At 41.2% G+C, this 19,740-nt stretch overlaps 1 protein-coding gene across 1 annotated transcript in view; it reads right to left on the reverse strand.

Moving 5' to 3' along the window:
- The window catches only part of LOC137063808 (dnaJ homolog subfamily C member 13-like), a 97,957-nt gene that overhangs the window by 16,114 nt on the left and 62,103 nt on the right, over positions 1 to 19,740 (reverse strand). The window contains 17 exon segments of the mRNA XM_067435075.1: positions 1,486 to 1,585; positions 1,715 to 1,806; positions 1,906 to 2,083; positions 3,290 to 3,406; positions 3,683 to 3,796; positions 5,677 to 6,030; positions 7,369 to 7,488; positions 7,590 to 7,664; positions 13,182 to 13,366; positions 14,022 to 14,157; positions 14,242 to 14,320; positions 15,250 to 15,365; positions 15,471 to 15,672; positions 16,874 to 17,028; positions 18,664 to 18,709; positions 18,803 to 18,957; positions 19,036 to 19,120. Coding sequence (XP_067291176.1) covers positions 1,486 to 1,585; positions 1,715 to 1,806; positions 1,906 to 2,083; positions 3,290 to 3,406; positions 3,683 to 3,796; positions 5,677 to 6,030; positions 7,369 to 7,488; positions 7,590 to 7,664; positions 13,182 to 13,366; positions 14,022 to 14,157; positions 14,242 to 14,320; positions 15,250 to 15,365; positions 15,471 to 15,672; positions 16,874 to 17,028; positions 18,664 to 18,709; positions 18,803 to 18,957; positions 19,036 to 19,120 — 2,309 coding nt within the window.

Genomic DNA, 19,740 nt, shown 5'->3' on the forward strand with positions numbered 1-19,740 from the left:
AAGGAGTTTCTCTGAGAAAAACTGTGCACAGTTTGAAGTTCTCATCATCTACAGCGCATAATATCATCCAAAGATTCAGAGAATCTGAAACAATCTCTGTGCGTAAGGGTCAAATCCAAACTGGATGGCCGTGATCTTCAGCCCTTAGACGGCACTGCATCACACACAGGAATGCTACTGTAATGGACATCACAACATGGGCTCAGGAATACTTTCAGAAAACATTGGTGAACACAATCCACCGCGCCATTCGCCGTCACCGGCTAAAACTCTACAGGTCAAAGAAGAAGCCATATCTAAACATGATCCAGAAGCGCAGGCGTTTCCTCTGGGCCAAGGCTAATTTAAAATGGACTGTGACAAAGTGGAAAACTGGAACGCCATGTCATCCGGACTAAAGATGACAAGGAGAACCCAAGTTGTTCTCAGCGCTCAGTTCAGAAGCTGATCTCTGATGGTCTGGGGTTCATGAGTGTGTGTGGCATGGGCAGCTTACACATCTGGAAAGGCCATCAGTGCTGAAAGATCTATCCAAGTTCTAGAACAACATCTGCTCCATCCAGACGGCGTCTCTTTCAGGGAAGTCCTTGCTCTCTCCAACATGACAATGCCAGAGCACACACTGCATCAATTACAGCATCATGGCTGAGCAGAAGAAGGATCCGGCACTGAAATGGCCAGCCTGCAGTCCAGATCTTTCACCATTAGAAAACATTTGGCGCATCATAAAGAGGAAGATGCGATAAAGAAGACCTAAGACAGTGGAGCAGCTAGAAGCCTGTATTAGACAAGAATGGGCAACATTCCTATTCCTAAACTTGAGCAGCTCGTCTCCTCAGTGCCCAGACGTTTGCAGACTGATATAAACAGAAGAGGGGATGACACACAGGGGGAAACATGGCCACGGCACAACTTTACTGAGATGTGTTGATGCCATGACATTTAAGATCAATTTATTTCCCCCTTAAAATTATACATTTTCTCAGTTTAATCATTTGATATGTCATCGATGTTGTATTCTGACTAAAATATTGAAATGTGAAACTTCCACATCATTGCATTCTGTTTTTATTCACAATTTGTACAGTTTGTCCACAACTTTTTTGAAATCGGGTTTGTAGAAATATATATTTATTAATAATATAATTTGAAATATTAAAATGATTTACCATAGTTATAGAAATATATTAAATTAACAAATATTGGTATATATTTGTTACTTAACATTGACAAATCAATGTTAAGTGGTCTCTTAATAAATATACAGCTCTGGAAAAAATTAAAACACTATTAAAAATATTAAAATGTTTACAATAGACATAGAAATTGAGCGGATTGAGATGTTTGACAGGTCCTGTCTCTATGACATTATAATGCCTCTCTCTCATTCACACACACACACACACACACACACACACACACACACACACACACACACACACACACACACACACACACACACACACACATCTGATGTGATCTTACTGGATGGCAGGGAGTGCAGCAGCACCAGCAGGTTGGGCAGAACCAGTGACTCCGCAATGTTGATGACACAATCCTGGTTAGATGTGACCGTATTCACCACCTGCAGACAAAGCACAACCAGACATGAACACACACACGCACGCGCACGCGCACGCGCACACACACACACACACACACACACACACACACACACACACACACACACACACACACACGCACACACACGCACCTCCAGAGCGAGCTGCTGAACCTTTCCGGCCCCATGAACCCTCAGCAGAGAGAAGAGCAGCTTGAAGTGTCCGATGCACTCGGTCTCAGAGCCTGCGGGCACAGCAGCACACATTACACACTGACCTCTGACCTCTGACCGACCGGGGTTGTTCATCACACACTGATCATCCGGTCTGACCTCTGACTGACCTGTGTTGTTCCTGATGACATTGCGGAGTGCTTCCAGAGCCATCTCGGCCCAGCGCAGCCTGTGTGTGTGATGCTGAGACTCCACCTTACTGGTTTGAGTCATGGCCAGCAGTGTGTGCAGATACTGGGCCTGGGAGCCCACATAGTCCAGCAGGCTCGAGGCCAGCGCTTTCGGGAACTGCACAAAACACATTTATAATCAAACAAACATCTCTATTTCTAATAAATGCTGGTCTTTTGATCTTTCGATTCATCAAATAATCCTGAGAACTTAAATGCATCAGTTTCTACAGAAATATGAGCTGATAATAATCATCAGTGTGTGTTGATCATCAGATATGAGAGTGATTAGTGAAGGGTCATGTGACTCTGAAGACTGGAGCAATGATGATAAACTCAGCTCAGATCACAGGAATAAATCTTACGTCAACATACACCGATCAGGCATAACATTATGACCTAATATTGCGTCTCTGATGGACTCCACTCGACCCCTGAACGTGTGCAGTGGTATCTGGCACCAAGATGTTAGCAGCAGGTCCTTTAAGTCCTGTAAGTTGCAAGGTGGGATGGATCGGACTTGTTTCTTCCGCTCATCCCACAGATGCTCGATTGGATTGAGATCGATTGGTTTTTGTGCTCCTCAAACCATTCCTGAAGCATTTGTGCTTTGTGTCAGGAGCATTATCCTGCTGGAAGAGCCACAGCCACCAGAATACCGTTTCCATCAAAGGCTGAACATGGTCTCAGCAATGCTTAGGTAGGTGGAGCGTGTCAAAGTAACATCCACATGGATGGAGGACCCAAGGTTTCCCAGCAGAACATTGACCAAAGCATCACACTGCCTCCGCCGGCTCGCCTTCTTCCCATAGTGCATCCTGGGGCCATGTGTTCCCCAGGTAAGCCACACACACACACACACACACCCGGCCATCCACGTGATGTAGAAGAACACGTGATTCCTCAGACCAGGCCACCTTCTTCCATTGCTCCGTGGTCCAGTTCTGATGCTCACGTGCCACTGTTGGTGCTTTCGGCGGGGTCAGGGGTCAGAGGTCACCCTGACTGGTCCAAACGCCTCAAACTGAGCTGCTCTGTGTATTCTGACAGCTTTCTATCAGAACCAGCATTAACTTCTGGAGCAGTTTGAGCTCCAGTAGCTCGTCTGTTTGATCGGACCCCACGGGCCAGCCTTCGCTCCCCACGGTCATCAATGAGCCTTGGCCGCCCATGACCCTGTGGCCGGTTCTCCAGTAATAATGTTACGCCTGATCAGTGTATATCCACATAGAAAACAGCTGTTTTTCATTGGAATAATAATCATTTTACTGTATGAACTGTATTTTTGATCATATAAACAAAGACACACGAAAGCTCTTCTCACCTCCAGAGGAAACGTAGGCTGCTCGTTGTAAACCCGGATGAAGATCTCTCCCACAATCAGCTCCTTACCATGCTCACTGAACAAGAACTCTGAGCCGAAACTCTTATCACACTCGCCCTGCACACACACACACACACACACAGACAGAGAGTGAGAGAGTGAGAGAGAGAGAGAGTTTGAGTGAGAGAGACAGAGAGAGAGAGAGAGAGAGAGAGAGAGAGAGAGAGAGAGAGAGAGAGAGAGAGAGAGAGAGAGAGAGAGAATGAGTGAGTGAGTGAGAGAGACACACACACAGAGAGTGAGAGACACACACACACACACACACACACACACACACACACAGAGTGAGAGAGAGAAGGAGACACACAGGCACACACACACACACACACTCACTCTTTTGATGTTGCTCTCCTGCTGCGCCTCCAGGAACTCCATCAGCTCGGCCCTCGTGCCGTTGTTCCAGATCAGATACGGGTTCTCCGAGTTACTGTTCAACAGCTTCAGGACCTGAGGAACATTAGAACACACACGAGACATTACTCAACACGCACGCGCCATAACTCAACACACACGCGCCATAACTCAACACACACGAGACATAACTCAACACGCACGCGCCATAACTCAACACACACGAGACATAACTCAACACACACGAGCCATAACTCAACACGCACGAGCCATAACTCAACACACACGAGCCATAACTCAACACACACGAGCCATAACTCAACACACACGAGCCATAACTCAACACGCACAAGCCATAACTCAACACACACGCGCCATAACTCAACACACACGAGACATAACTCAACACGCACGCGCCATAACTCAACACACACGAGACATAACTCAACACACACGAGCCATAACTCAACACGCACGAGCCATAACTCAACACACACGAGCCATAACTCAACACACACGAGACATAACTCAACACACACGAGCCATAACTCAACACGCACGAGCCATAACTCAACACGCACGAGCCATAACTCAACACACACGAGCCATAACTCAACACACACGAGCCATAACTCAACACGCACAAGCCATAACTCAACACACACGCGCCATAACTCAACACACACGAGACATAACTCAACACACACGAGCCATAACTCAACACACACGAGCCATAACTCAACACGCACAAGCCATAACTCAACACGCACGAGCCATAACTCAACACACACGAGCCATAACTCAACACACACGAGCCATAACTCAACACGCACGAGCCATAACTCAACACGCACGAGCCATAACTCAACACGCACGAGCCATAACTCAACACGCACAAGCCATAACTCAACACACACGCGCCATAACTCAACACACACGAGCCATAACTCAACACGCACAAGCCATAACTCAACACACACGCGCCATAACTCAACACACACGAGACATAACTCAACACACACGAGCCATAACTCAACACACACGAGCCATAACTCAACACGCACAAGCCATAACTCAACACGCACGAGCCATAACTCAACACACACGAGCCATAACTCAACACACACGAGCCATAACTCAACACGCACGAGCCATAACTCAACACGCACGAGCCATAACTCAACACGCACGAGCCATAACTCAACACGCACGAGCCATAACTCAACACACACGAGCCATAACTCAACACGCACAAGCCATAACTCAACACACACGCGCCATAACTCAACACACACGAGACATAACTCAACACACACGAGCCATAACTCAACACACACGAGCCATAACTCAACACGCACAAGCCATAACTCAACACGCACGAGCCATAACTCAACACACACGAGCCATAACTCAACACACACGAGCCATAACTCAACACGCACAAGCCATAACTCAACACGCACGAGCCATAACTCAACACGCACGAGCCATAACTCAACACACACGAGCCATAACTCAACACACACGAGCCATAACTCAACACGCACAAGCCATAACTCAACACACACGCGCCATAACTCAACACACACGAGCCATAACTCAACACGCACAAGCCATAACTCAACACGCACGAGCCATAACTCAACACACACGAGCCATAACTCAACACGCACAAGCCATAACTCAACACACACGAGCCATAACTCAACACGCACAAGCCATAACTCAACACGCACGAGCCATAACTCAACACACACGAGCCATAACTCAACACACACGAGACATTACTCAACACACACGAGACATTACTCAACACACACGAGACATTACTCGTGATGAAATAATAGTGTTTTTGTATATTATTTATTCTGATGATTATAATCATGCAAAATAATGCACTTGTCAAGTTTAAAAGTGTTGACCTAATATAGTGTGTTTATTATGTATTGTGCTGCTCATGCTCAGCACTCCCTCACCTCGGCCGGGGAGCTGCTGCCCAGTTTGCGTGAGATGTATGGAGTCAGCATGGCTGCCAGACTCTTCCTGATGGCAGGGTTCTCCGGAGGGTCTCCAGGGCCGGTCTCAGACGGGTATCCGGCCAGCCGCCCCAGGGCCTGCAGGCTGAGCTTGGCCAGCTGGTTCCACACCTCCTGCTGGTTGGAGTCCTGGCTGGCCGCCACTCCGCTCTCCTCCAGGGTGAAGTCGTAGCTGAAGAGGTTGGCCAGCAGATGCCACAGGACGCCAGCCTGGTAAAGGTGAGTCTGGAGGAAGAAGTCCACGGCGAAGGAGCTCACACACTGCACCGCCACCGACGCCAGCCGAGGCAAACCCTGAACACAGAGGCAGCGTTCAGACTGAAGGCCTTTGCACACAAACTTTCACATGCATATTTTCTAGGTCTGTCAAAATTAACGCAAATTCATTTTAATGGCACTAATTTTATTAATGCGCGATTAACACAGCGCATTATCTGTTTGATCCATGGCCCGTACACTGCAAACAATGCTTCTATTACTCAGTATTTTTGTCTTGTTTCGAGTCAAAATATCTAAAAATTCTTACATTAAGAAACATTTACTAGACAAGTAAAAAAAATTGTCTTGTTTTGGGAAAAAAAAAGTTTTTGCTTAAAATAAATGAAATAATCTGCCAATGGGGTAAGAAAAATATTGTTGTTTACGCTTTGAATTAAGATTATTTTTCTTATTTTAAGCAAAAACTCTCTTCATTTTGAGTATTTCTTTCCCAAAACAAGACAATTACTTTTGCTTGACTAGTAAATACTTTTTGTTTTAAGAATTTTTAGATGTTTGGACTAGAAACAAGACACAAATACTGAGTAAGAAGAGCATTTTTTAGTTGGAGAAATCGAGATAAGCCGTAGACGTAAAGGATGCAGTAGCAAATAATAGGGAAAGAAAAGGGTTAACATTAACATTACTATTCTGAAACAAGTGCAGTTATAGCCTACATAAGCTACCATATATTCTGCTGAACCTTTATTAGACTCCAGGTTGAAAGAACAGTGTGTGTGTTTACACCGAGCACATCTCTGCAGTCCGATCGATGCACTGAAGCTCACTCTCACTCATATCTGAGCTAAATCATTAACACATCAGCACTTACACTACATGTGTTTAACTCAACTAAATACATTACAATCGCCTGAAAACGAATACGCAGGTTACTTTTTTGAACACGATCAGGCATTGTGTATGAGATTCACTTCTGGCGTTGGTGTAAACTACAGCAGATCATGTATCATTGACATTACCGGAAGTGATATATCGTTGTATTTGAGGTAAAAAATGATAGAAATACAGCTCGAAAAATCTCCATGTGTGTTCTCCTGAAGAAACAAACACACCTACATGTTGGATGCCCTGGGGGTCAGCAGATAAACATTACAGGCTCATTTTTGGGCGAATTAACCCTTTAAGTGATGTGCAATGTATATTATGAGAGAATAAAAATATTTTTGGCATTTGAAACATGTGATCCTGCTGTAGGAGATGCCAGAACTAAATAAAGAGCCTTTAAAAGCATCACAGGGCACTTTAAGAGCCAGTGTCGATTAAGGTTTATACCTATTCCACAACCCTTTCATATAATAAGGATGGTTTTCTCTGCCAAAAGTGTGTTTGATCAATAAAGCGCTGTGTCCTTACCTTGCTGTAGTAAAGAATATGACAGACGTCTCTGATGATGTTGGGAAGCTCAACGATCTTCTCCCTGCACTCCTCGAACTGAGCAGCTACGCTATAGCACCTACAGACGTGCCCGCACACCTGACACACACACAGAACTGTGAGATCACTTTTCATCTGCTCAAACTGCATTTCCTTTCCAGCTTGTGTGTGTGTGTGTGTGTGTGTGTGTGTGTGTCTACCTGTACTGCCATGTCTTCAGGTTTGCTGGAGGCCGTGAGCACTGCCACACAGCGAGACAGAGCCTCCATCAGCATCTGACACAAACACACAGCATTAGCATTAGGCCTGTTGCGATAGGTCAATATTTTTAGTCGACTGGGTAAGTTGGGTATGATATAAAATGTTATTAGTAGCTGTACTTTAAAAATTACAGTACTCTAATAAGAGCTGTTTTTCTTAATTTGCGTGGATTTGCAGGAGTGAGGATGTGTATGTGCGCGTGTATGTGCGTGTGCGTGTGGTGAAATGAAAAGAAATGTTTTTAAGTAAAATTGTTGAAAATAATTGTGATAAATTAGTCGATAAATGAGTCAATAGATTAATCACCAACTAGTTATTGAGTCAATAGATTAATCGTCCAGCCGATAAACAAGCCGCTCGATTAATCGATAAATGAGTCGATAGATTAATCGCCCAACCAGTTATTGAGTCAATAGATCAATTGTTTATTCGATAAATAAATCACTAGATTAACAGATAAATTAGTTGATAGATTAATCGTCAAACCAGTTATTGAGTCAATAGATTAATCGTCTAGTCGACAAACAAGCCGCTAGGTTAATCGATAAATGAGCCGCTAGATTAAGCGCAAAATGAGCCGCTAGATTAAGCGCAAAATGAGCCGCTAGATTAAGCGATAAATGAGGCGCTAGATTAATCGTTAATTAGTTGCTAGATTAATCGCTAAATGAGTCGCTAGATTAAGCGCTAAATGAGCCGCTAGATTAAGCGCTAAATGAGCCGCTAGATTAAGCGCTAAATGAGCCGCTAGATTAAGCGTTAAATGAGCCGCTAGATTAAGCGCAAAATGAGCCGCTAGATTAAGCGCTAAATGAGCCGCTAGATTAAGCGCAAAATGAGCCGCTAGATTAAGCGCTAAATGAGCCGCTAGATTAAGCGCAAAATGAGCCGCTAGATTAAGAGCTAAATGAGCCGCTAGATTAAGCGCTAAATGAGCCGCTAGATTAAGCGCTAAATGAGCCGCTAGATTAAGCGCTAAATGAGCCGCTAGATTAAGCGCTAAATGAGCCGCTAGATTAAGCGCAAAATGAGCCGCTAGATTAAGCGCTAAATGAGCCGCTAGATTAAGCGCTAAATGAGCCGCTAGATTAAGCGCTAAATGAGCCGCTAGATTAAGCGCTAAATGAGCCGCTAGATTAAGCGCTAAATGAGCCGCTAGATTAAGCGCTAAATGAGCCGCTAGATTAAGCGTTAAATGAGCCGCTAGATTAAGCGCAAAATGAGCCGCTAGATTAAGCGCTAAATGAGCCGCTAGATTAAGCGATAAATGAGGCGCTAGATTAATCGTAAATTAGTTGCTAGATTAATCGCTAAATGAGTCGCTAGATTAATCGTCCAACAAGTTATTGAGTCAATAGATTATTTGTCTAGGCAATAAAGGAGCCGCTAGATTAAGCGATAAATGAGGCGCTAGATTAAACGATAAATGAGGCGCTAGATTAATCGCTAAATGAGCCGCTAGATTAATCGCTAAATGAGCCGCTAGATTAATCGCCAAATGAGCCGCTAGATTAATCGCTAAATGAGCCGCTAGATTAATCGTTAAATGAGCCGCTAGATTAATCGCTAAAGGAGCCGCTAGATTAATCGCTAAATGAGCCGCTAGATTAATCGCTAAATGAGCCGCTAGATTAAGCGCTAAATGAGCCGCTAGATTAATCGCTAAATGAGCCGCTAGATTAAGCGCTAAATGAGCCGCTAGATTAAGCGCTAAATGAGCCGCTAGATTAAGCGCAAAATGAGCCGCTAGATTAAGCGATAAATGAGGCGCTAGATTAATCGTAAATTAGTTGCTAGATTAATCGTCCAACAAGTTATTGAGTCAATAGATTATTTGTCTAGGCAATAAAGGAGCCGCTAGATTAAGCGATAAATGAGGCGCTAGATTAAACGATAAATGAGGCGCTAGATTAATTGTAAATGAGTCACTAGATTAATCAATAATGAGTTGCTAGATTAATCGTCCAACAAGTTATTGAGTCAAAAGACTATTCGTCTAGGCGATAAACGAGTCGCTAGATTAAGCGATAAACGAGTCGCTAGATTAAGCGATAAACGAGCCGCTAGGTTAATCGCTAAACGAGCTGCTAGATTAATCGTTAAATGAGCCTCTAGATTAAGCGATAAATGAGCCGCTAGATTAATCGCAAATGTGCCGCTAGATTAATCGCTAAATGAGGCGCTAGATTATTCGCTTAATGACTCGCTAGATGAAACGTCCAACAAGTTATCGAGTCATAGATTATTTGTCTAGGCGATAAACGAGACGCTAGATTATTCGATAAATGAGTCGCTAGATTAATCGTTAATGAGTCGCTAGATTAATCGCTAAATGAGTTGCTAGATTAATCGCCCAAAAAGTTATTGAACCAATAGATTAATCGTCAAGGCAATAAATGAGCCGCTAGACTAATCGATAATTGAGTCGCTACATTAATCGTTAAATGAGTTGATAAATTAATCATCCAACCAGCTACTGTATCAATAGATTAATCGTTTAGTCGATAATTGAGCCGCTATATTAATCGATAAATGAGTCGCTAGATTAATAGTTAAACGAGTCGATAGATTGAGTAGCTAGATTAATCGCTAAATGAGCCGCTAGATTAATCGCCCAATTAGCTATTGAACCAATAGATTATTCGGCAAGTAGATAAACGAGCAGCTAGATTAATCGACAAATGAGCACCTAGACTAATCGATAATTGAGTCGCTAGATTAATCGATAAATGAGTTGATAGATTAATCATCCAACCAGCTATTGAGTCAATAGATTAATCGTTTAGCCGATAATTGAGCCGCTATATTAACCGATAAATGAGTCGCTAGATTAATCGTCCAACAAGTTATCGAGTCAATAGATTATTCTTCTAGGCGATAAACGAGCCGCTAGATTAATCGATAAATGAGTCGCTAGATTAATCATAAATGAGGCGCTAGATTAATCATAAATGAGCCGCTAGATTAATCGTAAATGAGGCGTTAGACTAATCGTAAATGAGTTGCTAGATTCATAGTAAATGAGTCGCTAGATTCATTGAACCAATAGATTAATCGTCCAGGCAATAAATGAGCCGCTAGACCAATCGACAATTGAGACGCTAGATTAATTGTTAAACGAGTTGATAGATTAATCGTCCAAGAAGTCATTGAACCAATAGATTAATCGTCAAGGCAATAAATGAGCCGCCAGACTAATCGATAATTGAGTCGCTAGATTAATCGCTAAATGAGTTGCTAGATTAATCGTCCAAGAAGTCATTGAACCAATAGATTAATCGTCCAGGCAATAAATGAGCCGCTAGACCAATCGACAATTGAGACGCTAGAATAATCGATAAATCAGTTGATAAATTAATCATCCAACCAGTTATTGTGCCAATAGATTAATCGTTTCGGCGACAAATGAGCCGTTAGATTAATCGATAAACGAGGAGCTAGATTAATTGATAAATGAGTCGACAGATTGAGTCGCTATATTAATCGCTAAATGAGTCGCTAGATTAATCGCCCAATAAATTATCGAGCCAATAGATTAATCGGCAAGGCTGCAAACGAGCAGCTAGATTAATCGATAAATGAGTCGCTAGATTAACCGTTAAATGAGCCGCTAGACTAATCGATAATTGAGTTGCTAGATTAATCGATAAATGAGTCGATAGATTAATCATCCAACCAGTTATTGAGGCAATAGATTAATCGTTTAGTCGATAAGTGAGTCGCTAGATTAATCGATAAATGAGTTGATAGATTAATCATCCAACCAGTTATTGAGTCAATAGATTAATCGTTTAGTCGATAAATGAGTCGCTAGATGAATCAATAATGAGTTGATAGATTAATCATCCAACCAGTTATTGAGTCAATAGATTAATCGTTTAGTCGATAAATGAGTCGCTAGATGAATCAATAATGAGTTGATAGATTAATCATCCAACCAGTTATTGAGTCAATAGATTAATCGTTTAGTCGATAAGTGAGTCGCTAGATGAATCAATAATGAGTTGATAGATTAATCATCCAACCAGTTATTGAGTCAATAGATTAATCGTTTAGTCGATAAGTGAGTCGCTAGATTAATCGACAAGTGAGTTGATAGATTAATCATCCAACCAGTTATTGAGTCAATAGATTAATCGTTTAGTCAATAAATGAGTCGCTAGATGAATCAATAATGAGTTGATAGATTAATCATCCAACCAGTTATTGAGTCAATAGATTAATCGTTTAGTCGATAAGTGAGTCGCTAGATGAATCAATAATGAGTTGATAGATTAATCATCCAACCAGTTATTGAGTCAATAGATTAATCGTTTAGTCGATAAATGAGTCGCTAGATGAATCAATAATGAGTTGATAGATTAATCATCCAACCAGTTATTGAGTCAATAGATTAATCGTTTAGTCAATAAATGAGTCGCTAGATGAATCAATAATGAGTTGATAGATTAATCATCCAACCAGTTATTGAGTCAATAGATTAATCGTTTAGTCGATAAGTGAGTCGCTAGATTAATCGACAAGTGAGTTGATAGATTAATCATCCAACCAGTTATTGAGTCAATAGATTAATCGTTTAGTCGATAAATGAGTCGCTAGATTAATCAATAATGAGTTGATAGATTAATCATCCAACCAGTTATTGAGTCAATAGATTAATCGTTTAGTCGATAAATGAGTCGCTAGATGAATCAATAATGAGTTGATAGATTAATCATCCAACCAGTTATTGAGTCAATAGATTAATCGTTTAGTCGATAAATGAGTCGCTAGATGAATCAATAATGAGTTGATAGATTAATCATCCAACCAGTTATTGAGTCAATAGATTAATCGTTTAGTCGATAAGTGAGTCGCTAGATTAATCGACAAGTGAGTTGATAGATTAATCATCCAACCAGTTATTGAGTCAATAGATTAATCGTTTAGTCGATAAATGAGTCGCTAGATGAATCAATAATGAGTTGATAGATTAATCATCCAACCAGTTATTGAGTCAATAGATTAATCGTTTAGTCGATAAATGAGTCGCTAGATGAATCAATAATGAGTTGATAGATTAATCATCCAACCAGTTATTGAGTCAATAGATTAATCGTTTAGTCGATAAATGAGTCGCTAGATGAATCAATAATGAGTTGATAGATTAATCATCCAACCAGTTATTGAGTCAATAGATTAATCGTTTAGTCAATAAAAGAGTCGCTAGATTAATCAATAAATTAGTTGATAGATTAATCATCCAACCAGTTATTGAGTCAATAGATTAATCGTTTAGTCAATAAATGAGTCGCTAGATTAATCAATAAATTAGTTGATAGATTAATCATCCAATCAGTTATTGAGTCAATAGATTAATCGTTTAGTCGATAAATGAGTCGCTAGATTAATCAATAAATTAGTTGATAGATTAATCATCCAATCAGTTATTGAGTCAATAGATTAATCGTTTAGTCGATAAATGAGTCGCTAGATTAATCGATATGAAAGCAGTGGTTAGCGGCAGCCCTGATTAGCATTAGCCTCCTCACCTCGATGCCGTTTTCCCGCCGCAGCTCCTCGGCGTTGAGCGCGGAACAGTTGACGGTGTGGAAGGCCAGCTCAGTGGCCGCCGGCAGCAGCGGAGAGGTTTTGGAGAACAGCTGCTCGTCACCCGTCTCCATGGTGATGGTCTTAATTAGCATGGGGTATCCAGCATATTTATACGGCTCCAGCTCTGAGAGGAGAGAGAGTTGCATCAGCACACACACCTGGAGCTGTAATCTCACACTGCTGTAAGTGTCTATAAGTCGCAGGACCAGCCAAACTATGAAAAAAGTGCGACTTATAGTCCGGAAAATACGGTAGATATACTTCAAGTACAACTTCGTTGTTATAACATCTCAACAGCCAGCACCCGGCATCATTAGAGACGCGGCCGCTGGGCCTAATCATGCAAGCGCCCTCGCGGCCACATGTATTGCTCGTGAACTTCAGCGCATCTCATCCTAATTTAACGAAACTCAGCGTAGGACTCACAGACATGAAATATATCTTAAGAAAGCTTGAAATGTCTTTTAACAATTTAAAACGAAAAGAAATAGGCTACTCTCTGATTGTGTAATCCATGATATGCATTTCTCTCTATAGGCGCGTTCACTACGGAGATGGCGGTCGTCAAATTAATAAACTAAAAATAATAACCCTGACGCACACTATGGTTAACCAAGTATTAACTGCTAAGGGCCTCGGTTAACGGTTAATGAAAAACTTGAAAACGTGCAGCCCTACTCCCGATGTTGACAGTAAAGCTGTGTAGCGCACTTCTTTAACCCCTTAGCCTACAGCAGTGTGTGTGTCAGGGCCTTTAGCGTGGAGTTAGCATGCCTCACCCTGCTGGTGTCTGTTGAACAGGATGCTCTGGGCTTTGAGGATCAGGATGATGTTTTCTGGGTCAGGGCCGTCCACGATCCGGGCTGATTTAGTGCACAGGAACTCGTAGGCTTTGTTCACCTTCTCAAACATGTCCTGAACACACACACACACACACGTTGCACTAGTTATAGATTCTCACATGGCCTGATAATCAGCCTGAATGTGCTGAACACTCACCCGGCCCTCGGGGTTTTTGTCTGGATGGTATTTCTGAGCCAATCTGAAGTAAGCTTTCCTTATTTTACTCTCTTCATGCCTTAAACACACACACACACACACACACACACACTCGCATCAAATCACAAAGATTACAAACAGAAGCACTATTGGCAGACGTTATACTGTCATATATTGCAGTGTTTATTAGGGATGCCACTATTCTCCATATAATATTGACCCGTTCAGTACGGCATTCACGGTTCAATACACGCTTGCGAATTACGTGGTTTTTTTTTCGGTTTTGCATTTAATTTATTATTTTTATTTCTCTGTTTTAAATATTTCCTTCATATGCACTAAAGTTGAGGGGTGCTTGATGCTGGTGTCAGAGAACACTATACACTGCAAAAAATGCTCTTCTTACTCAGTCATTTTGTCTCGTTTCCAGTCTAAATATCTAACAATTCGTAAATCAAGATGCATTTACTAGTTGACTAAAACGACAGAAGATATTTTTCCTTGTTTTCTTATAAATAAAATCTAAATGAAGTGAGTTTTTAGTTAAAACAGGTAAAATGATCTGCCAACGGGGTGAGAAAAATAATCTTATTTCTGATTGAAATCTTGTTTCTTGTTTCCGTCCCAAACAGAAATAAGATTATTTTTCTCACCCCATTGGCAGATCATTTTGCCTGTTTTAAGCAAAAACTCTCTTAATTTTTAGTTATTTTCCCTCAAAACCAGACAAAAAACTTTTGCATGTCTAGTAAATGTTTTTAATGTAAGAATTTTTAGATATTTGGACTTAAAAATACTAAGTAAGAACAGCATTTTTTGCATTGTACAATTTAAGCCCCGCCCACATTTGTTCTTGTTTGTGAAGCGATTCACTCGATATACGGCACAGCAGGGACTAGAGTACAGGTCAGAATGGGAAACTATGCCTGCTGAAAATATAACACTGCAAAAGTGAAGAGTAAAACATGGCCTGTAATAGAAGAGCATGAGAGGCAGAAGTGGACTCACTGTCCTTGTGCTTTGGGCAGGTTTAGCACCTCATAGGCATCATCCACAGACATGGAGGGAGGCTTCTTCTCCACCTCTCGCTTCCATGCGTCCAGCGTGTCCTTCAACAGCTTCACCTGTAGGGGGCACAATAACAAACACTCAGTGTGAGCCGGAGGAGGAGCTGTAGAGGAGGATGTGTGAGTGTGTGTGCGTGTGTGAGCATGTGTGTGTGTGCGTACGGGGTCTCGGATGGGCCAGTTGGGGAAGCGTATGGCGTCGCACAGGTGCCGCAGGTAATATATGCTGCAGAAGAGCTCGTGGTCCAGCTGAGGGAAGCTGACCGCTGGGATGGGGCAATACTGATACAGCGCTCGAGTGTTGCTCTGCAGCCGCGGAGAGAAGTCTGCCAGGTGAGCCGCGATCTTCTCGATCATCATACGCCTGCACGCACACACACACACACACACACACACACACACACGAAAGAGATCATCTTACTCAGTAATTTTGTCTTGTTTCCAGTCTAAATATCTAACAATTCTTAAATCAAGATGCATTTACCAGATCAGTAAAACGACATAATATATTTTTTATTCACAACATGATAATGTTTACCAACAACAACGGATCAGTTTTTATCTTTATAATGTTGTCTTGAACTCAGTTACACCAGCCAAAAAATATATATTATAAAGTCAAGGGTCAAGAGCCCAACTAAATCAACCACTGATCATCATAATGGTGACATAAGATATTAACTATTTCCATGAGTGATTCTGCTTGTTATCATTAGGTGTTCATCACTAATGGCCAATTATCACTCAATTAAAGCACTTGATTGTCTCCTTAACACAGTTTTAGAGTTAAAGGGTTAGTTCAGACAGAAATGTAAATTGTGTGATTAATTCCTCCTGTGGTTGGCCAGCCGTCAGACCTCCGCTCATCTTCACACACAGATGAAGATATTAGTGTTGAAATCCGATGGCTCAGAAAGGCCTTCATTGACACCAATGTCATTTCCTCTCTCAAGACCCATAAAGGCACTAAAGACGTCGTTACAAAGCCATTCTCACTACAGCGGCTCTACAATCATTGATGAAGAGGCCAGAAGAGAGTTAGTGCGGGAAAAACACTAAATAACGACTTATAGTGATGGCCGATTTCAGAACAAAGCTTCGAACCGTTATGAGTCAGTGAATCGATTCATGATTCGGATCGCGTGTCAAACTGCTGAAATCACGAGACTCTGGCGATCCGAATCATGAATCGAGAGGAAATGACATTGGTGTCAATGAAGGCCTTTCTGAGCCATCGGATTTCAACACTAATATCTTCATCTGTGTGTGAAGATGAGCGGAGGTCTGACGGCTGGCCAACCACAGGAGGAATTAATCACACTATTTACACTACAGGCTGAACTAACCCTTTAACCCCCAATTAAAACATTTATTTAAAAAGTTAGTTCATAGCAGTTACAGACACTTGATAACAAGTGTGATCAGTCTTTTAATATTTAGCATACATAAAACATTTTAAGACAAATGCAAGAGTGACAGAACACATGTGAAGCATAAAAAGACACACAGTAAAGTACAAACAGGCCACAGAACAGGAAGTGTAGAGCCAGAAAGAGCCGCTGAACCTCATTTCGTTGCTCCAGATGGCTTCAGGCGTGTCAAACTCCCCCAAGAAGATCTCAGAGAAGCGCTCGGCCTCGTAGTTCTCCAGATAACACACCATGGCCTCGGGCAGCATCGGGCCCAACACACTCCTCTGAACCAGGTCCACTCCTTTAGCCTGCCACGGTCACACAACACACACTCACACAGCTCAGATTAACTGTGTTACTGTTATGGTATATGGTTATGGTTGAATAAGTCAAATATTGTGAAATGGTAGCACTGCAAAAAAATGCTTTTCTTACTTAGTATTTTTGTCTTGTTTCTAGTCAAAATCTCTAAAAATTCTAGACAAGTACAAATTATCGTCTTGTTTTGGGAAAAATAACTCAAAATGAAGAGAGTTTTTGCTTAAAATAAGTGAAATAATCTGCCAATGAGCGGAGGAAAATAATGTTTTTTGTTTGAATTAAGATTATTTTTCTCACCCCATTGGCAGATTATTTATCTTATTTTAAGCAAAAACTCTCTTCATTTTGAGTTATTTTCCCAAAACAAGACAATTACGTTTGCTCGTCTAGTAAATACTTCTTGTTGTAAGAATTTTTAGATGTTTGGACTAGAAACAAGACAAAAATACTGAGTAAGAAAAGCATTTTTTGCAGTGTACCCCTCTGTTGCTACTTTTAAAGCATCCTTAAATCTCATTTATGTTCTTTGTGTTTTAAGTGATGGGGTAAATGCTTTCCCATGTGCCCTCAATGACTACGTTTACATGGACAACAAAACTCCGATATTAATCTGATTAAGACAATACTCTGATTAAGAGGCTGCCATGTAGACAGCGATTTCTAATTACCTTAATCTGATTAAAGTCATAATCTAACTACACATAAATCGGATTAAGACATGTGGAGTATGCCTATTTTAGTCGCATTATCCGAGAACATTACAGACATTACACACCTTAATCTAACTATTAATGTCGTGTCGGAGATTTCGCTGCATTTTGTGACAGGACACATAACGTTATCGATCCATGTTCTATCACATGTAAAACGGGAAGATTAACGGAGTACTCTAAACTCATGTAAACACCTTAATCAGAATATTGTCTTATTTAGAATAAGGTCAATAATTAGATTACTGCTGTCCATGGAAACGTGGTCAATGTTTATATCTAATGTGTAATTCTGTTTTGATTTTGTTTTAATGCTCTTGTACAGCACTTTGGTTACAACCTTGGTTGTTTTAAATGTGCTATATAAATCAATAAACTATACTAAACTAAACTTATTGTTTGCACTTAATATCTATGATCAATTAATAAGCAGGAGATCAGTTAGGAGGTCAAAAGAAGCTCATGTGGGGTTCGGCGGTCTAAAGAGACAATCGGGAAAGAATACAGTACTGTTGTCTTTTACTGTATATGATCATTCAAATAACAAAGTAGAAATTAAATGACATTCATTACAAGATGATGAGTTAAAGCATTTCAAATGCACCTGCAAACAAAGTTTAATTTCTAATCATGTATTTCATCACTGCATTTTTAGTATTTTTGTCTTGTTTCTAGTCCAAACATCTAAAAATTCTTAAAACAAGAAGTATTTACTAGACAAGCAAAAGTAATTGTCTTGTTTTGGGAAAAAATAAGAGAGTTTTTGCTTAAAATAAGATAAATAATCAGCCAACGGGGTGAGGAAAATAGTCTTAATTCAAACAGAAAACATTATTTTACTTCAAATCTCGTCTCGTTGTCGTGAGATTAGCGTCTCGTCACACCCCTATGAAATGGTGAAGCTTTACTAACCTCCTCTGATTTAAAGGCTTGTTTCAGGTGAGTGTACTTCAGGAAACTACAGAGAACAAAAGCATATGCATATGACCGGTTATTAAAAGCATGAGTGTAGCAGTTTAAGATGTATTAGCATCCGCAGGAGGTGAAGTACCGAGCCACAGGCAGCACATTGGAGCCGGTGTACATCATGATGAAGAAGAAGACTCCGCTGAGGTACAGCCGCTGCAGGTTAGGGTTATCCTGCATCACCAAATACAGCAGGTTGGCCACCTTCTCCACCAGGATGGGGTCAAAGGTCAAGAGCAGCTGCCAATAGAGACAGGAGAGGAGGGCAGGTTAGGGTCAGCTGAAGCCGGATCGGTCCACATGTGGTCAGTTCTGTACCTGGACGATGTGAGGCAGGCAGGTGTTGTCACTGATGAGCCTCTTCACCTTTGGTAAGGGCCTGATTATGGCATTATCCTGATCCCTAAACACAGCACAGCTGCAGGTGTTAGTCTTACAGGACGCATTTAACGCATACATGTATATTTAAACACCAACACCGTTTCCTAACCAGACCACGTGATAAAAGTGTTTGCATGTTAATCAGAGTTTGTGTTCTAACCAGCCGTGATGGGATTATATTTGAGAAAGTTAATATTTCTGCAACGTCGTGGCTGGATCAACAAGTACAGATGCTGGTCATATAGTTAGAATATCATCAAAAAGTTAATTTTTTTTCACTAATTACACTCAAAACGTGAAACTTGTACATTTTATTTATTCATTACACACAGACTGATACATTTCAAATGTTTATGTCTTTTAATTTTGATGATTATAACAACAAATCCCAAATTCAGTATCTCAGAAAATCAGAATATTGTGAAAAGGTTCAGTATTGAAGACCCCTGGAGCCGCACTCTAATCAGCTCATTAACCCAAAAGGCCTTTAAATGGCCTCTCAGTCTAGTTCTGTCGGCAACACAATCATGGGGAAGACTGCTGACTCGACAGTTCTCCAAAAGACGACCATCGACACCTTACACAAGGAGGGCAAGACACAAAAGGTCACTGCAAAAGAGGCTGGCTGTTCTCAGAGCTCTC

The sequence above is a fragment of the Pseudorasbora parva genome, chromosome 24, assembly GCF_024679245.1.
Source record: "Pseudorasbora parva isolate DD20220531a chromosome 24, ASM2467924v1, whole genome shotgun sequence".
Lineage (NCBI taxonomy): Eukaryota > Metazoa > Chordata > Actinopteri > Cypriniformes > Gobionidae > Pseudorasbora > Pseudorasbora parva.